At 45.8% G+C, this 17,292-nt stretch overlaps 1 protein-coding gene and 1 long non-coding RNA gene across 5 annotated transcripts in view; one reads left to right on the top strand and one right to left on the bottom strand.

Moving 5' to 3' along the window:
- Positions 1-17,292, top strand: part of SGPL1 (sphingosine-1-phosphate lyase 1) — a 52,805-nt gene that overhangs the window by 17,698 nt on the left and 17,815 nt on the right. For both annotated transcript variants that reach the window (XM_029931830.1, XM_029931829.1), the window contains exons 3-6: positions 2,622-2,787; positions 9,106-9,173; positions 12,597-12,744; positions 15,499-15,575. In XM_029931830.1, the coding sequence (XP_029787690.1) occupies positions 2,622-2,787; positions 9,106-9,173; positions 12,597-12,744; positions 15,499-15,575 (459 nt within the window). The remainder of the gene's footprint in view (positions 1-2,621; positions 2,788-9,105; positions 9,174-12,596; positions 12,745-15,498; positions 15,576-17,292) is intronic.
- Positions 13,834-17,044, bottom strand: LOC115285505. Of its 3 annotated transcripts, none has more exons than XR_003905555.1 (3): positions 16,763-17,044; positions 15,474-15,598; positions 13,834-14,900 (listed from the first exon to the last, which is right to left on the bottom strand). It is a non-coding gene; the product is annotated as an uncharacterized LOC115285505 (long non-coding RNA). The 3 variants fall into 3 exon arrangements; XR_003905556.1 differs by having other exon boundaries at positions 13,834-14,867; positions 16,756-17,044; XR_003905554.1 differs by having other exon boundaries at positions 16,756-17,044.

Consider the following 17,292-nt stretch of genomic DNA (forward strand, 5'->3'; position numbering starts at 1 on the left):
CCTTCTTCAGTGCCCCTTTCTTTTCTAGTCTACCATGGTTAATGGTGGCACCACTTACCCAGTTCTCTCAAACGTGAACTTGAAGATTTGGAACTACCTGTATTCTTCCCACACCATACTTCTACATCTGTGAAATTAGCAAACCCTGTTTGTACTCCCTCCAGAAAGTGTTTTTAAATCTGTGCTGCTTTTCAGCCCCAGTGTCGGACTGCAAACCAGTTTGTTTCCCCCCTAGACTGCTTCAGCAATCCTCTGAGCTAAAAGTTGTGTCTCTGACCTCTGTCTTCCTTCCCTTCAACTCCCATCAAGTTGTTTAAAATAAAAAATTGCCCTCCCTTTGTTTGCTGCTATTCTGCTGTTTGCCTTTTTTTTCACTCAACATTATGTTCTGGAAATTTTTTAATGTGGTTTATTTAGATCTTTTTTTAAATGCTGCATCGTGTGAATACATAAAGTGTGTGTATTATATATGATTTAGACATTCCTCCATGAATGGACTTTTGCGGTATTATATTTTATCGTTACAAAGAATACTGAAGTGAATGTCCTTGAACCTGTCTCTTTGTACACACGTGTGAGTATGTAGATACAGAAAAGGGGAATATCCGGGTCAAAATGAAGCCATGTCTAAAATGTGAATGGACACCGACAAATCACTTTACAAAAGCTGCCTGTCAATTTATAGTCCTGGCCTACATGGTTTTGGTTTCGGTTTTTTAAGACCATTTCTAATCTGGACCTAGTGTACTGCTCCCAGCCTCCGTGCTCCAACTGACGTGTTCACTCATGCCCTTGGTCAGGGTCAGCCACCATCCAAGTGTTACGGAGTGTGCCCTGTGTGCTAGGCACTCTGCTCTGTGTCGGGGACCTAGACCTGCTGAGACAGATAGGTCCCTGTCCCCATCTCTGCTCTTACCCTGCCGAATGTTTTTGCCATTCATAGACTTTTTTTTTTTTAATGCATTTGCAGCTGCTGTTCTCTCTTCCTTGTATGACTTTTATTTCTTTTATTTCTTTTAACTTTTCTGCCAAGTTTCTGATAGTTCTTTTAAACCCTTTTAACCACATTGTCTCTACCTCCCCTCAGGCAGAGTTAGATAGGCCTTCCTTGGTGATCTGTCTTAGCACTTACATCCTTTTTGAAGTGTTGATCCTAACAAGTTTGAATTATTTGTTCATGTATATGTCAGCCTCCGTATGTTTGTGCACACGTGTGTACACACACACACACACACACACACACACACACACACACCTCTTTCCCATTCAATTGTAGGCCTAGCGAAGGCAGGAACTTGTGATGGTTACCGTAATGCTGCCCCAGCTTCATGCCTTAAATACTGGTGATGTTTTGCAAATGTTGGAATAAGTGAATCAGTAACAAGCTATCAGATGAGCTTGTTTTGTACAGTTATACAAGTAACTGATATTAACTTATAAATGTGATTAAGATCTGACCAGCCTTCAAGGACCCAGCCACTAGTCAGGGAGATAAAAACAGATGAGTAGACTGACTGCAGGGCACAGGTGATAAGCTCTGTGTAGAGTCACAAGTGACTACTTGAGGAGAATGTAGTGGGAGAGATGAATTCTCATGAGTGGGACAGTCTGGTAAAATTTCAGATGAGAGGACTTTATTCTTGCATGTGCCAGATATTGTGAGGATTACACATAATGATAAGAGTTGAAGCGTTTTGTAGTGAAGGGGCACCTGGGTGGCTCTGTTAGTTAAACGTCTGACTCTTGATTTTGGCTCAGGTCATGATCTCACAGTTTGTGGGATTGAGTCCCGCGTCAGGCTCCATGCTGACAGCACAGAGCCTGCTTGGGATTCCCTCCTTCCCTCTCTCTCTCTTTCTCAAAGTAAATAAATAAACATTTAAAAAATTTTTTAAGTCATAACAAAGACTTTTGTAGTCAAGTTGGGGTTGAGAGCAGAGATTGGCAGACTGGCCTGTGGGCCACATCGGGCCCGCTGTCTGTCTGGGTACAGCCGTGAGCTAAGAATGATATTTTACATTTTTTACATTGTTTTTACAAAGAGAAGCTTTTGTGACCTGTGGAAGGATCTGCAATTACAGTTTTAGCATCTGTGATGATCTCTTGCTGGACCACAGCCGTGGTCCCTCGTTCCCCACGCTCCGGGGCCGTGGCGGTGCTGCCACAGCAGAACGGGGCAGTTGCAGCCGAACCTGGCTGACCTGTGATGTCCGAACTGGTTCCTGTCTGGCCTTTTACAGGAACGGCCTGTCCACCCCCCCGGGTTGGCAGGTGGGAGAGATTCAAATAAAGTAGAGGGGAAGAGAAGGCCCTTCATATTGCGCAGATTCGTTTTGAGTTAAGAGAGTGGGACCATAAACGCTGTAGTCAGAGTGAAGTGTTAGGGCTGAAACGATGCAGCTGGGAACCTTTTATTTTATAGCCGAGGCAGAAGGTCAAAGCCCTTGTCAAAGTCCACCTGACTGGCAAGCAGAGCTTTGAGGACCGTAGAGCATGATCAGAGTGTGGCGGGGGTGGGGCCGGGTCACGAATGGCTTTGCCCTTGGAAAATGAGGGCTGGAGAACAGACTTCCGTTCTCTCTCTGAATGTCATGTTCCTTTTTTTCCCCTTGTATTTCCAGAAGGCTTTTGAGCCCTACCTTGAGATCTTGGAAGTGTATTCCACGAAGGCCAAGAATTACGTGAATGGACACTGTACTAAGTATGAGCCCTGGCAGCTGATTGCCTGCAGTGTCGGGTGCACCCTGCTGATAGTCTGGGCCTACGGCTTCGTCTTCCAGCCAGAGAGTGAGTACACGGCCCCCTCTCCTCTGGGAACGTAGAGCGGAGTTTCACCAGCTTGACGACTCATGGCCGATGCATTGGACTAGCTTCTTGCCTCTTGGTTTGGCTCTGATTTTTAAAATCGACTTAAATGGAAGTGGGGCATTGTCCTCTGACTGTAAAATTATAGTAGGACCCTCTATATCAAGTTATAATAGCTCCTTGAACGGAACAGTTACTATTTCTGTTGATTTTTCTGGATTCACAGCTAACATAACAACTCCTGGGAAGTTAGTTATTGTAAGGGTCCACCGGTATCTCAAAGTATGGCTTAAACCTTTCATTTTTAGTTTCTTGCCTAGAACAAAATTGTGTTGCCCAGAGTTCCCCAAGCAGGAATTTGTTACTGTCATTTTAGGCCATCCTTCAGTATGGATTGTGTGAAATTGGAACGGCACTCACACAGTGACCATATGAGTGTCTGCTGTGGGCCAGGCACCATAGCGGGCCCTGGGGATATCGACACAGGTTACACAGGGTCCCTGCCCTCTTGGAGTTGAACTTCTGAAGTCAGGGGTCAGCACACTTTGAGCTTTTTGGGTAGTGACTGAGGGAGCTGAAATGACATGCCGAAGAGGAGGTCCCTTCTCCAGGAATGTAGAAACATGAGCCATTTATTAGTGAAGAGCCTGCAGATCCTCTGTCCTTCCTAGGTTCTCGCCACCCTTCCTCCCCTGCCGAACCTGGTGGCGCATTCCCTCCTTGAGAACTGTTTCGCCCCTGCAGGTGGTGCTGGTGAGTGAAGTAGGAGTGGTGACGGGTATTTCTGGAACACTCCGCTGCACCCCTTCTCCACCCTTAGTATAGGGTACCTGAGTTAACTCCCTTGGGAAAAAAAAAACAACCCAATAACATTGAAGAGGATCACCTATCATTTCTCATTTGTTTAAAATTTCCATGACTGTTTGCTTGCCTGATCACATCTGTTTCAAGGGGCTCTTTAACTGTACTTTTCCTGCTTTTCCTCTTCTATCCCCAGGAGCGCTCACTTAGGAGCCACATTCTGTTTGGCCCGCTTGCCCTGCAGAGAGCTGCCGAGCCGTGCTAGTAGTAGCGGTGCAGGGTGATGGCGTAGTGAGCATTGCGCTTAATTAAAGTGGGCGTGAGAGCCGGTTGTCCTGTCTGAGTTGTAGTTCACCCCAGCTTTAAAAACCCTGTCCTCCGTTTCGGCTCCTAGTCCTTGTACGGTTTTCCCATAAACTCCGAGGTCTCAGGCTGACTGACATCTGCCGCGTCTGCTCTGTGGCTTGGAAGGGGACACAGAGATACAAGGCTTGTCGTGTCCCGGGAAGCGTTCTGTTTCGTGGTGCCCACCGCCTGCTGTCCTTCCAGGTGAAGCTGTCTGTTGTCGGACCAGCCACCATTCTAAGTACTTCTCCTTTTGAGGGGGTGCATTTATAAAAAGCAACATAAGGTTAGAAGTCTTGAGATTTATATTTCTTTGCTCTGATTAGTATGCAATGCGCTTCAGGCATTGCCTTCTGGCTTTACTCCTGCAGCCACGGTGCCTGCTTGAACTTGGCTTACCTGGCGGTAGAAGCGTGGCCGTCTTAGGTTTTGGTGCTAACCTGCCTTCAGTGTTCCAAACACAACACGCTGGCCTCCGTGCGTTCTGTGAGAAAATCACTAGTGGCAGTGTGTTAGTGGTAGGTGCCATGTAAATCGTCATAAGCCCAGCTCCACACTGTTTAAGTCATTTGTGTTTTTGAATTTATATATTTTGAGTAGACTCCATGCCCAATCTGGGGCTTGAACTCATGATCCTGAGATCAAGAGCCAACATGCTCTACTGCCCAAGCTAGCCAGGTGCCCCTTAAGTCATTTTTTTTCAAGTTTATCATTTTTTTAACATTTATTTTTGAGAGAGAGACAGAGCACAAGTGGGGGAGGGACAGAGAGAGTAGGAGACACCGAATCTAAAGCCGGCTCGAGGCTCAGCTAATAGCACAGAGCCCGATGCAGGGCTCGAACCCATCAATCGTGAGATCATAACCTGAACTAAAGTTGAATGCTTAACTGACTGAGCCACCCAGGTGCCCCAGTTAATTTATTTATTTTGAGAGAAAGAGAGCATGTGTGCGTGCAGGTGGGGGAGGGGCAGAGAGAGAATTCCAGGCAGGCTCCGCACTGTCAGCATAGAGTCTGACACGGAGCTCGAACCCACGAACCGTGAGATCATGTCATGACCTGAGCTGAAGTTGGGCACTTAACTGACTGAGCCATCCAAGTGCCCCGTAAGTTGTTTTTCATAATGTATTTTTCTTCTTATAAAAGTAGCACATGTCCACTGCAGAAAAGTAGGCAATACTGATAAATGGTAAGAACAAAATGAAAATCTTGCTACCTAGAGCTAACCACCATTTACATGTCTTTTTCTATATTTGAATCCAGTTGAACCATACAAAATATCTTTTATAGGCCAAAAAAATTTTTTATTAGTTTTCATTTATTTTTTGAGACAGAGACAGAGCATGAGTGGGGGAGGGGCAGAGAGAGAGGGAGATACAGAATCTGAAACAGGCTCCAGGCTCTGAGCTGTTAGCACAGAACCTGATGCGGGGCTCAAACCCATGAACTGTGAGATCATGACCTGAGCCGAAGTGGGCCACTTAACCGACTGAGCCACCCAGGCGCCCCTATAGGTCAAAATTTTTGAATGTCAACAATTTCATATAGTTTCACGCACAATACACGTTTTATTTTGTAACTTCTCACTAGAATTTTAGACACAGATTAGAATGTCTTCTCCCTAGAGGTTGGAGATAGTCTTGATAGAATTGCCATTTTCAAGTACCTTGTGCATGAAGAAGAATTGTACTTATCACTGAACAATGAGTTATTTTTAGCATATGGCCCCTGAGGAGTCTAAAGTCTGGGCCGGTGATAAATTCTGCTGATCTTCGAACTCTGAATACTCACGTGAGAGGAGAGGATCATTCTGGAACGCAGGATGGAAGCTGCTGTAGATAAGAACGGGAAGCTGCAGGAGGATGGGGGCGGGGGTGAGGGCAGGGCTCAGCAGCCCTCTGCCCTGTTATCTCTTCCCTAATTCTGTTCTGTGACCATCAGCTCATATCGTTGATTTGACTGTGGGCTTGTCCATAGTTCATGAATAGGAATCAGAATTACGTGGTGGGAGGAGGCCCTCACACTCTCAGTTTCTAGCCTGTTTCCTCACAGTAAAATGGGCAGAAGTACTACCTGCCTTACTTAGTCATAGCGTACTAGGAGTATCGAGAGGCATCACATACAGGCATCTGTAAGCTGCAGGGAGCCACACATCGTTGTCCTCGCCTTGGCACTTCCTATTTTATGACCTTAAAACACTATCATCACTTTGCTTTATGTGCCTCTGGGGACTCTTACTTTTGAGATAATCTGCTTAGGCCACGGCCACATGATCTTTTCATTTCTCATTTCTCCATCTCTGCGCTTGTATTCTTTTCTTTTTACGTGTACTGTTCCATCTCGCACCGAGTCGACTCTGTCCTCCCCGACCCAGCCACGTTACTGTGCTTCCGGACAGGGGACTCCGTTTGCTGAGTTTTAGACCTCTTTCTGCCATGTTAGTTAATTGTTCTGAATCTTTACAGCTTTAACATGAAATCGATAAGAAGCAGCTTAAATGTCCAATGCTAAATTACATGCATTTGATAGACTGTTACAGTAGTATTTAAAACTATGTTTGAGAGGAGTTCTTAACATAGAAAATTCTGTGACGGAGAAGAGGGCACAGCGTCGTACGTACTGCAGGATCGCAGCTATGTACTTCAGCGTGTAGAACGGAAGACTGGAAGGAAGTACAGTGAAACCTTGGTTTGCGAGCATAATTCATTCCGGAAACATGCTTGTCATCCATCCAGAAAGCACTTGTGTATCAAAGTGAATTCCCCATGAGAAATAATGGAAACTCAGATGATTCGTTCCACAGCCCAAAAATATTCATATAAAATGATTCCGGGACCGTAGAATACTACAGGATAATAAAATACAAAATAGAAAAATAAACAACCTGCACGTTAGAAAACCTTCGTGGCTGGTGTGGGAGGGACCAGAGAGAAGAGGGTTACCGTGACGATTGACTTGCACTATCACTGACAGAATCACTGCTGTCTGTCAGCTCAATGGAATCTTTCCTTTCTGCAATTTTAACAAGGACTCTATACAGTGACCTAGAAAGAAGCACAGCATTCCCGAGCTTACTCTTGTCTGGAAGAGCAAAGGACTGTCCGCAGGTGCTTTGAAGTGACAAAACATACACTTGTGCCAGTCGTGGGCACCTTCCAACCTTCTGAAAATCACCGATTTCTGCCAAACCCTGCAGCCTGAGACCGAGCCTGGGAGACGGTCACCCACCATCCTGCAGCAAGAGAGAGGAAAGAGCCCTTGGTTCAGTTGTGATCATGTGACATTGGGCATCACGTGCTACTTGTACTGCAAGATGTCGCTTGTGTATCAAGTTAAACTTTATTAGACATGTTTGCTCATCTTGTGGAATGCTCGGAGAACAATTCACTCACAGTCCAAGGTTTTACTGTACTCCAAAGTGTAAACAAACTAGCAACTACAAACAAGTGATTTCAATCCCTTTGTCTTATTCAATGTGAGTCTCCATTTCCTGCTTTGTGCCAGGTGTTGGCAGAGTGCTGGCCCCAGTGCTAGGCCACCCAGGGTGAGGTGGAAAGACAGGGCTGCAACCTACGCAGAAACAGCTAGTAAAGGTGTCCTGTAATCACTGCTAACAGAAGGTACAGACTCAGTCTGTGCTTTTCAGAGAGAGTTCCACTGGCCTGGGAAGTCAGGATGCCCACCTGTAGAGATGCAGAAGTTCATATTCATTTCCTGCCTGCACAGGAGCTAGGTCTGGGTTCCTTAGAGACTCATGTGGGGTAACTGAGAATTCCTACTGTGCATTTGAAGCAGCATAGAGTCCTGGGTGTCTAGGGCTAGGAGAAGTAAGGCTTCAGTTTTTTTTTTTTAATGTCTATTTTTGAGAGGGCGACAAAGTGTGAGTGGGAGACGGGCAGAGAGAGAGGGAGATGCAGAATCCGAAGCAGGCTCCAGTCCCTGAGTGATCAGCACAGAGCCTGATGTGGGGCTCAAGCCCACAAACCGTGAGATCATGACCCGAGTCAAAGTTGGACACTTAACCCACTGAGCCACCCAGGCACTCCGAGGCTTCAGTTAAAATCCTTGCTCCATCACTGATGTGATCGATGGCCTTGAGCAAGTTATTAATGCTTGATCCTTATTAGTTGCCTTTGGATGGTAGCAATGCTTTCTGTAGTGAATGTGAATTCATTAAAAGTGGCGATGTCTGTTTAGATGCCATGCACTTGTAATTATTCTAATGGATATAGGATCAGAATTCCATATTTGTCCTGTATACTGCCTGACCGGGAGTCCAACTGGTGTCCATGATACTGAAGGCCTCTTTAGGTCCACAAAATGTTGAAATGCTGTCAGGGTGTATGTTGAATGAGGACTGGAGCATAGATCTGAAGAAAAAGCATGGCTTGGTCATTTGTTTTGGGGAAGGGAAGAGAGGCGTTGGGCATCTGAAACCTCGGGAAGGTAACCGGCTCTGAAATGCATGTCATTTGACTCAGCATTCTGTTTCTGGAAATTTATGCTGTAGGCAACGCTGTGAGGTGTGCAGTACGTGTTGCAAAGTTATTGTTTCACCGCTGTTGGTAATAGGAAAAATACTAGAAATAACCTAAGTGTCCCCCAGGAAGGGGCAGGTTAAATCAGTTATGATACATCCATATATTGGAATATTTTAGAGCTGTAAAAATGAATGAGGAAGTTGTGAGCTTTAAGAGAAGATTCCAAAGTAGAAAAACAAGGTCTAGTACAGTTCTAGAGTACGTGACCTTCTGTTTAAAAGGTGGGGCAAATAAGATTGTATTTTTATTATTGGCTGTATAAGCATAAGAAAATAAAAAAAAGAAAGAAATTCTAGGTAGATATTCTAGAAATGAATAGTGATTGTATTTCCCTGAGGGTAGGTTGAAAAGTCTGGGGAACAGAGAAGAGGGAAACTTTTAACTCTGTGTGTGTTTGTTAATTGAAAATTTTTTGAACCATGTAAATATATTACTTACTTGAAAATTTAAATGTCAGACTTTTTTTTTTTTTTTTTTTACAAAGGAAAGAAATTGTGTTTACAAATGGAAAGCAGATGAGGCTGCAGAAGACGTGTGGAGTAGTTCATACATTATGGCTAGCCGGTCGTGTCCATGGAAATTTATTTGGGTAACAGCTATCTGTATCTTTTAGGTTTGTGGTCAAGGTTTAAAAAGAGATGTTTCAAGCTCATCAGGAAGATGCCTATTATTGGTCGCAAGGTAAGTGGAATCTGTATAGATCTTCCTCCCCTACCACCACCCCCATGATCATTGCCTCTTTCTTCTGTTTACCGAACCTAGTGCAAATTCCCAAGGGTGAAGGGTGGTTTCGCTCCCCACCTCCAAGGACTGTCTGACAACGTTTGAAGACGTTTTTGGTTATCACAGCTGGAGGGGAGCGCTGTTGGCATTTAGTGGACATGACCGGGGTCGCTGCTAATACCCTACTATCCTGCAGTGCACAGCGGAGAATTATCTGGCTCAAAATGCCAGAAGGGCCAAGATTCTGAGCATATTTGATCCAAGGAGGAAGGCCATGTCTGTTAAGGAAGAATGTGACATTAGAAAACCTGACAGAAGTGGCATGATGCTTTAGAGCAATATTTGGCTGTGCTGGCGTCAGACAGGCCTCTGGGGTGGGGCGCTTACCTGGTGTAGACCAGGGTTGGCAGACTTTCTCTGTCAAGGACTAGATAGATAGAGGTCTAGACTTCGCAGGCCATCCCGTGTCTTTCAGCGTTCTTCACGTCTGCCCCCGCAGCAGGAAGGCAGCAGAGGGTGATGGGTAAAGGGCTGAGCTTGGCCGTGTTCCCGGGGCTCCGTCTTTACGAAACAGGCCGGGGTCGGATTTGGACTGTAGTTTGCTGACAGGGTTAGAAACTTAGCACTGGTCTCTTGCTCTTTGTACCTGTCTGTGGTATAGTATGTTCCCTTTGCTGTGTCCTCTCTCCCCTCACCCATGCTGAGGATAAGACTGTCACCTCTGTCCCTTCCCTCAGGTTCCTTATCACAGAAGGAGATAAACGGTGCAGGCCCTGTGCAAGCTCTGAGGAAGGCACATGAATCCCTGATGTCATCATCCCCCCTGCCCCCCGCCCCCCGCCCCCCGTGCCCTGCCTGCCCCTCAGCTTTCCTTCAAGCTTTCTTTCACGTTTGGCTCTCAGTTCCCTTTCCCTTTCCCCCTCTCCTCACCAAATGAGATAAGATGTCTGTCTTTAACCTTTGACCAAAATTCGTTCAGACCCCGGTGCCAACTCTCCCGTAACTGTGTGTGTATTTTCAGATTCATTGCCTATAGGGGAAGTAGAAGTAGTTACTCGGGGTGGAAAAGGGGAATAGGAGTAGATAGGCTTTTATTTGACTCCAAATCACCTTAAGCCCTAAAAGGAAACCTCCGTGAGTCCTGCTAGAGTCACGGGGTAGGGAGAGGGCAGCCTCGATCTCTAAGGATACTAGCCTTTTCCCTTCTCACTCCCTGGATTTTTCTGCTCTTATTCCTCACACATTTCTCCTTCGGTTTCAGATTTTGAGGCAAATAAATTCTAGAAACTAAATTAATAAAATAACAATTGGAAGGCACTTAAAAGCTGTATAATCAGCTTTCATTTTTAGAAGCAGATTTTGAAGCTCAGAGGCAGAAGTTCTCTGTTTCGAGTGAGCGTGTGTATCCCCGTCTCATTCCCGTAAATTCACTTACTCAACATGTGATAAGAGAGCACGTGCTCAGTGCGCACACTACTCTGGGTGCTGGGGATACAATGGGGAGCAGGACCACTGCTCTGTGGAGCCAGTGTTTTTGTAGGAAAATCAGAAAATAGGTAAACACAGAAGAATTTCATTTTTTTTAAGTTTATTTCTTTTGAAAGAGACAGTGCAAGTGGGGAAGGGCAGAGAGAGAGGGAAACAGAATTCCAAGCAGGCTCCTTGCTGGCAGCGCAGAACCTGACGCAGGGCTCCAACTCCTGAAACTTCGCCATCGTGACCTGCACCGAAACCAAGAGTCAGACACTTAAGCAGCTGAGCCAGCTAGGCGTCCCAAGAATTTCATTTTGAAATAAATGTTGTGAAGAAATTAAAATGTGATCAAGGGTCTGAGGCAGGAATCAGGGTGTTTTCTAATATCACGCCTTATCATGTTTTGTCTCTTTTCATTATAACAGCATAGTCTGTGCCTGGAAGCTCAGCTTTTTTCTTTTCCTGTTTATTTCTTTTGAGAGAGAAAAGACAAGTGAGAGAGGGGCAGAGAGAGAGAGGGAGGGAGAGATTTCCAAGCAGGCTCCAGGCTGTCAGCACAGAGCCAGACGGAGGGCTCGAACTCAGGAGCTATGAAATCAAGAGTCAGATGCTTAGCCACCCGAGCCATCCAGGTACCCCAGGGGCTCAGCTTCCGTAGCTTGTCCCTTTGGCACGTTCTCCATTTATGCAGCATAAGTCTTCACATGCATCTTTAAAAATATTTTTGTGTCCGGCCCATGCCTCGCGTTAGCTCAAACAGGGGCCCGGCCGTCGTCCGGCGCTTGCGTGTTCGGCTGTGGCAGGCGTGTTTCAGAGGGCGGCTGTCCCATGATTTCACTGGGGGCCACATCGGAGAAGGCCCTCTTGTGTTCTGGTCCTCCGTGGCTACAGATGGGAAAAGCTCAGTGTTTGCAGTTAGACCGTGGGCCTCAAACTTTCACCCGTGTGTTGCTGAAACGTTCTCGCTGTCACACTCACAAAGGGTGACATGTAGCCTTTTTTCTGGATCTACCACCAACAGTCTCTTAGCACAGATAGCAGCCCCTGCTCTGATTTGTCTTGGTTTTTAAACTATTTCTCCTCCCCACCCCTCTGCCTTCCCCCAGCACTTTTCATCACCTGCTCTTTATTTTTTGTCTCTGTCGCTAAAAATAAGCCTCCTGAGAACAGGGGTTATTTTCAGTAGTACTGCCTCCTTTATGTTGCACTGCATATCCGTGGCCCACAGTAGTAGTTGAACAAAGTGCTTCACAGGCTGTCGCAGTGAGGATAAAGATGAAATAGCCATAGTTGATAAACTGTAGCAGAAAGGACCCTTGGGTGCCGCTTTTAGCACTTGAGGATCCAACAGGACAGGCGGGGGACACCCTGACGAGGTAGAGTGCCATCTCCCTGGCATCCCTAGGAGGTTTTGTGCACGCAAGTGGCAAGTTGTAGAGGGCTTCCGGGTTCTGGGTGTGCCCTGTGCATCACCTCGAACACTAGGATCCCTCTTACCACTTGGCTTATTTTCTGGCCGCTGTTTGTGGCTCCACCTCTGTTTCGTTGGCACACACATTGTTGCTGGTGCCAGGACAGGAAGGAGGTCCAAGTACCGCTCTCAGAGAGGTGCTGACACGGGTCAACACGAACCGCGTGAAGCAGTGGTGAGATGAACCCAGCAGAGGAAAGGTGCAGGGAACTAGATTCATCTTTGACTTTCAGAGAGAACGTTGACACTGAGCCTTCTAAGAGACGTTCCAGAAAATAGCAGATGATCAGAATGTCACCACCGCTTGTTAAGAACAAAATACCACCCCCTTTTGTGTGCTCGCATGGCACCTGGCCTTGCGCGGCTGGCTTGGTCTTCTGCTCCCTGCACTGCGTGCTTCCGTCTCCATGCTAACTTGATCCCTCTTTCCTTTGGAGATCCAAGATACCTTGAACAAGACCAAGGACGATATTAACAAGAATATGTCGTTCCTGAAAGTGGACAAAGAGTACGTGAAAGCCCTGCCCACTCAAGGTTTGAGCCCGTCTGCAGTTCTGGAGAAGCTCAAGGAGTACAGCTCTATGGGTATGATTCGCGCCAGATGCGAGTGTTGACTACCTAGCGTGGTTGGTCTGGTCATCGTCTCATGAGCGTCTAGGTTAAGAACGGCTCATCCTCAGAACGTAGGTGCTCATGAGAGCCCGCCCCCTGTCCCAGATGCTGAATTTATTTTAAAAATTGTATGTAAATTCACCCTGCATCCATAAAGCAAAACAATCTCCTAAGACAGTGGACCTTGGTCCCATTTTGTTGGTAAGGCTGAACAGAACAGATGCATTGGTCTGTTAAAAAAAAAACACAGTAAAAATGAAATATGGATTTATTATAGAAATGGTGAAATCTGCACAAAGGCACAAAAGAAAATAAAACGTGATTCTACTTCCATCATCACAAGATACCCAGATGAGATCCATATATAAGTGAGAGGTGTCAGAGTGGCTCTTTTGTGACACAGACACGTGTACACACACATCTATGCATGAGCGCATAAGGGAAGGGTAAATATACCAAGTAGCCTTATGTCTAAGGGTGTAGCCCACGGAATCAGCCTGGATTCCCACCCCGGTTGGGCCTCTTAAATATGATCTTGGGTGAGTTACTTGACCTATGTCTCAGTCTCTGTCTTTCTACAGTGGGGATATTGATCAAGGAACTTACTTGAAAAGAATAATTATAGAGATTAAACAAGATCATACAGGTAAATGTATAATAACTAGCATATAGTAAGTACTCAATAAATGTTAACAATTATGAATACAAATACATGTTTGTTACAGCTTAAGGTCATATTACAAATATTTTTAAAAATAGGCTTTTTGGTTTGTCATCATTTTAGTTAGATTTAAAGAGAATCTGCAAATGTCATACATACAGAGATTTCCCATACGCCCCTCACCCTGCTTCTCCTGATGTTAACATCTAAAGTAACCACGATACCACTGGTTGAAACCATAGTTAACTAAACTGCAAATTCTTTTTTTTTTTTTCCAATGCTTTTTTTTTTGAAGGAGAGAGAGAGCATGAGCAAGGGAGGGGCAGAGAGAGAGGGAGACACAGAATCCGAATCTGGCTTCAGGTTCTGAGCTGTCAGCACAGAGCCCAGCACGGGGCCGAACCCACAAACCGTGAGATCATGACCTGAGGTGAAGTCAGACACTTGACTGAGCCACCCAGGCGCCCCTAAACTGCATATTCAATTCCTATTTCACCAGCCTTCACACTAATGTCCTTTTTTCTGTTCTAAGATCCAGTCCAGGATGCCGCATTGCATTTCAACAAATATACTCAAAATTTTCTGATTGACGTGTTGAGTTTTTGACATTGGATTGTGTGAAATCAGATGCAGTCCGGGATTTATAGATGATATAAAGCAGGGACCAGTCCTTGAACCCTACGTGTTAAAGATTTCCAGGATTATGAGAGCAGATTGCTGCCACTACATTTCCTTCCCTTCCATTTTTAACTCCTTGGCCATTGCTGTACTCTGTAGCACAGGTAAAATGACAGGAAATGAAACCACGTATCCTATTTTTGAAAGGCTGGTGGCCTCTGATCTGAAGGCATGATGATACAGTCCGGTGTCCTCTAAGGAAGAGGGCACGTCGCACCGGCAGCAAGCCCGGGTTTGGCAGAGGAGCAGAGAATGAGGATGCCCACCGCTCAGCCTTCTGCTCTCCTGTCGGAGCTGAGGATCTTGGCGTGATAGAGCCTGGGTCTCCAGTTGTCAGCCGGTTTCTGAAATCGCTTTCTCGCTGTGCACTTTCAGTAGGGCACAGCCGTGTTGCGGCGAAGGGACCCGAGGTACACTGGCAGACTGGTCGATAACAGTGTAGACTGTCTTTGGAGAAGCACCTCAGACAGGAAGTGGAAAGTTAGACCTCATGTTGTGGTCAGGACCCTTTCCCCTGAGCTTATCCCAGTGTCGACCGCGTTCCTGATGCTGAGTGCTACCCCGTAGGTTTCTGGAAGGGCGTGACTAATTGTTGGGGGTTGGGGGGCCGGGTGTCAGACTCGTGTGAAGGAGGGGCTGCTGGGACCAGGGACTGATGGTACATACATCATCATAGTTTGTCTGGTCAGGGATTCCCGGACTGCAACTCTGATGAGGGTGTACTCACAGCTCGTGACACTCCTCACGCTTCCAGTGACTGGATAGGGAAGGAAGGGAGAGAAGAAGGAAACTGTTGCAGAAAAAAGTCAAGTGAGTCATGTGGAGACCATAAAATGAATATAAGTAAAGGAAAGAATTTTCTTCTGTTAGAGGTCAGTTGGGGATGATGACACCATCATCACTGGACTATATGTTTTTTTAATTTTTTTAACGCATATCTATTTTTGAGAGAGAGAGCACATGCAAGCAGGGAGAAGCAGAGAGAGAGGGAGACACAGAATTCGAAGCCGGTTCCAGGCTCTGAGCTGTCCGTATAGAGCCTGACGCGAGACTTGAACTCACGAACTATAAGCTCATGACCTGAGCTGAAGTCAGCTGTTTAACCGACTGAGCCACCCAGGCGCCCCTGGATTATCTTTATTTACCTGTATGCTGTTAATATCTTTTCCACACTGTTGTTGATAGTCATGAAAGAGCTTTATTTTGCTGTGATAGCTCTTTATCAGAATTTTTTTTCTCGATTTATTATAAGAACACCTTTGGGTTTCCACTCAGAATTTGGTTTTCCTTTGGTCCCAATGGTGTTAACTCCTTCTTCTCTACTAGAACCTAAGTGTCCTCCCAAAAGTCCCTGTTTACTGACCTGCTGGTCTTGACTTTCTCTGCAGATGTCTTCTGGCAGGAGGGGAAGGCGTCCGGAGCCGTGTACAGTGGGGAGGAGGAACTCACCGAGCTCCTCGTGAAGGTGAGGGCCAGCTTTTCTCCTTACTTGTGTAATTAAAATAAAATATTACTAGGGGCGCCTGGGTGGCTCAGTCGGTTGAGTGTCCGACTTCAGCTCAGGTCACTATCTTAGGATTCGTGGGTTCGAGACCTGCGTCGGGCTTTGTGCTGACATCTCGGAGCCTGGAGCCTGCTTTGGATTCTGTGTCTCCCTCTCTCTCCGCCCCTCCTCTGCTTGTACACTTTCTTTCTCTCTCTTTCTGTCTCTCTCTCTCTCAAAAATACATAAACATTAAAAAAATTACTTAAGGAAAGCTTATTGTGAAAAATAGGTTCAGAAAGTCTCTTTACCCCCACATAGGTGAATATGGATAATATTGTCAGAGACCTCTTCAGTCCATGAAAAAGTACAATATGACTTACTTTTTTTACGCTTTATAGATGCCCCGTGTAGAAGGCAGATTATTAGGAAGGTAGTCAGTCCCCCATCATTTGAGGTTACTAATGACCAGACATATTTTGTTTGCTAAGAAGGGATGAGGAACAGAAACTTAGCTATCATTTCCTGTACTGCCCACGTCTCAAATCAGATGATCTGAGAATGAGCAGTGGGCTCACTTATATGTAATTCATATAATTCTTGTTTTTGGTTGCCTTTAGAGTTGCCTATAGCTCCTTCATTTTCTAATCAGATTTATTTCTTAAGCCCTACTTTGTCATATAAAATTGGCATTGACCTTACATACCTTACCTTAAGGTCCTTGTGTTTGACTATAATAATTATGAAGCTCCTCAGACCTTACTAAATATTACAGGTTTGCTCAGCTATATCTTGACATATGCTCTAATCTTACGCTCTGCTTAAAAGTCTATCAGTGGTGAGGCACCTCGGTGGCTCAGTCGATTGAGTGTCTTATTCCTGATTCTGGTCAGGTCATGATCTCACCACAGTGAAACTGAGCCCTGCTTTTAGTGTAGAGCCTAATCGGGATTTTTCTCTCTCTCCCCCTCTCTCCCCTACTTATGCTCGCTCTCTCTCTCCAAAACAAACACACACACACACACACACACACACACACACACACACAACAAAGAACTTTCAGTGCTTCCCACCACCTACGGGGTAAAACCCAAGCTGCCCACGTAGCGGAAAATGTTGGCCCCGTGGTGAGCCGGCTTCCACCTGTGTTTTCCAGGCACACCTGTTACCTTCCCATGTAAACTTGATCTTCCGTTTCTCCTCTTCACTGTGCGTAGCTCACACTATCATGTTTTCTTCCCCTTCATTCCACCTGTTCTAAATGATGAATTCCTCCTGTTGGTCTCTCAAATTCCTGTTGATTCCACTCTGCAGACACCTCAGACCACTGGGGCTGTTATTCCCCCCTTAGGACTCCTTCCCTCACTCGCGGACTCCGATGCCGGACTCCGATGCCACACTGCGATGCCACACTGTTTCGCCTGGCCTCCTCGGTGTTTTGCATGCTTGTTATGTTGTTTACTTATCGCTAAAACACTTATCAGGCAGGGGCCGTAATTATCCCCTGGGGCACATGAGGAAACAACTTCAGACAGGTTATTTGCCCTAAGATTACACAATGAGAAGTGACAGGCAGAGCTAAGATTGCAGAATGGGTCTTTTTGGTGTTTTAGTATGTGCTTTTTACTTCCTCTCTCGCCACGCTGCGAAATCACTGATTTGCATGTCTGCTTCCTCCAGTGTAGTTGGGTCTCTTTAT

Source organism: Suricata suricatta, chromosome 2, assembly GCF_006229205.1.
Source record: "Suricata suricatta isolate VVHF042 chromosome 2, meerkat_22Aug2017_6uvM2_HiC, whole genome shotgun sequence".
In the NCBI taxonomy this organism is placed as follows: Eukaryota; Metazoa; Chordata; class Mammalia; order Carnivora; family Herpestidae; genus Suricata; species Suricata suricatta.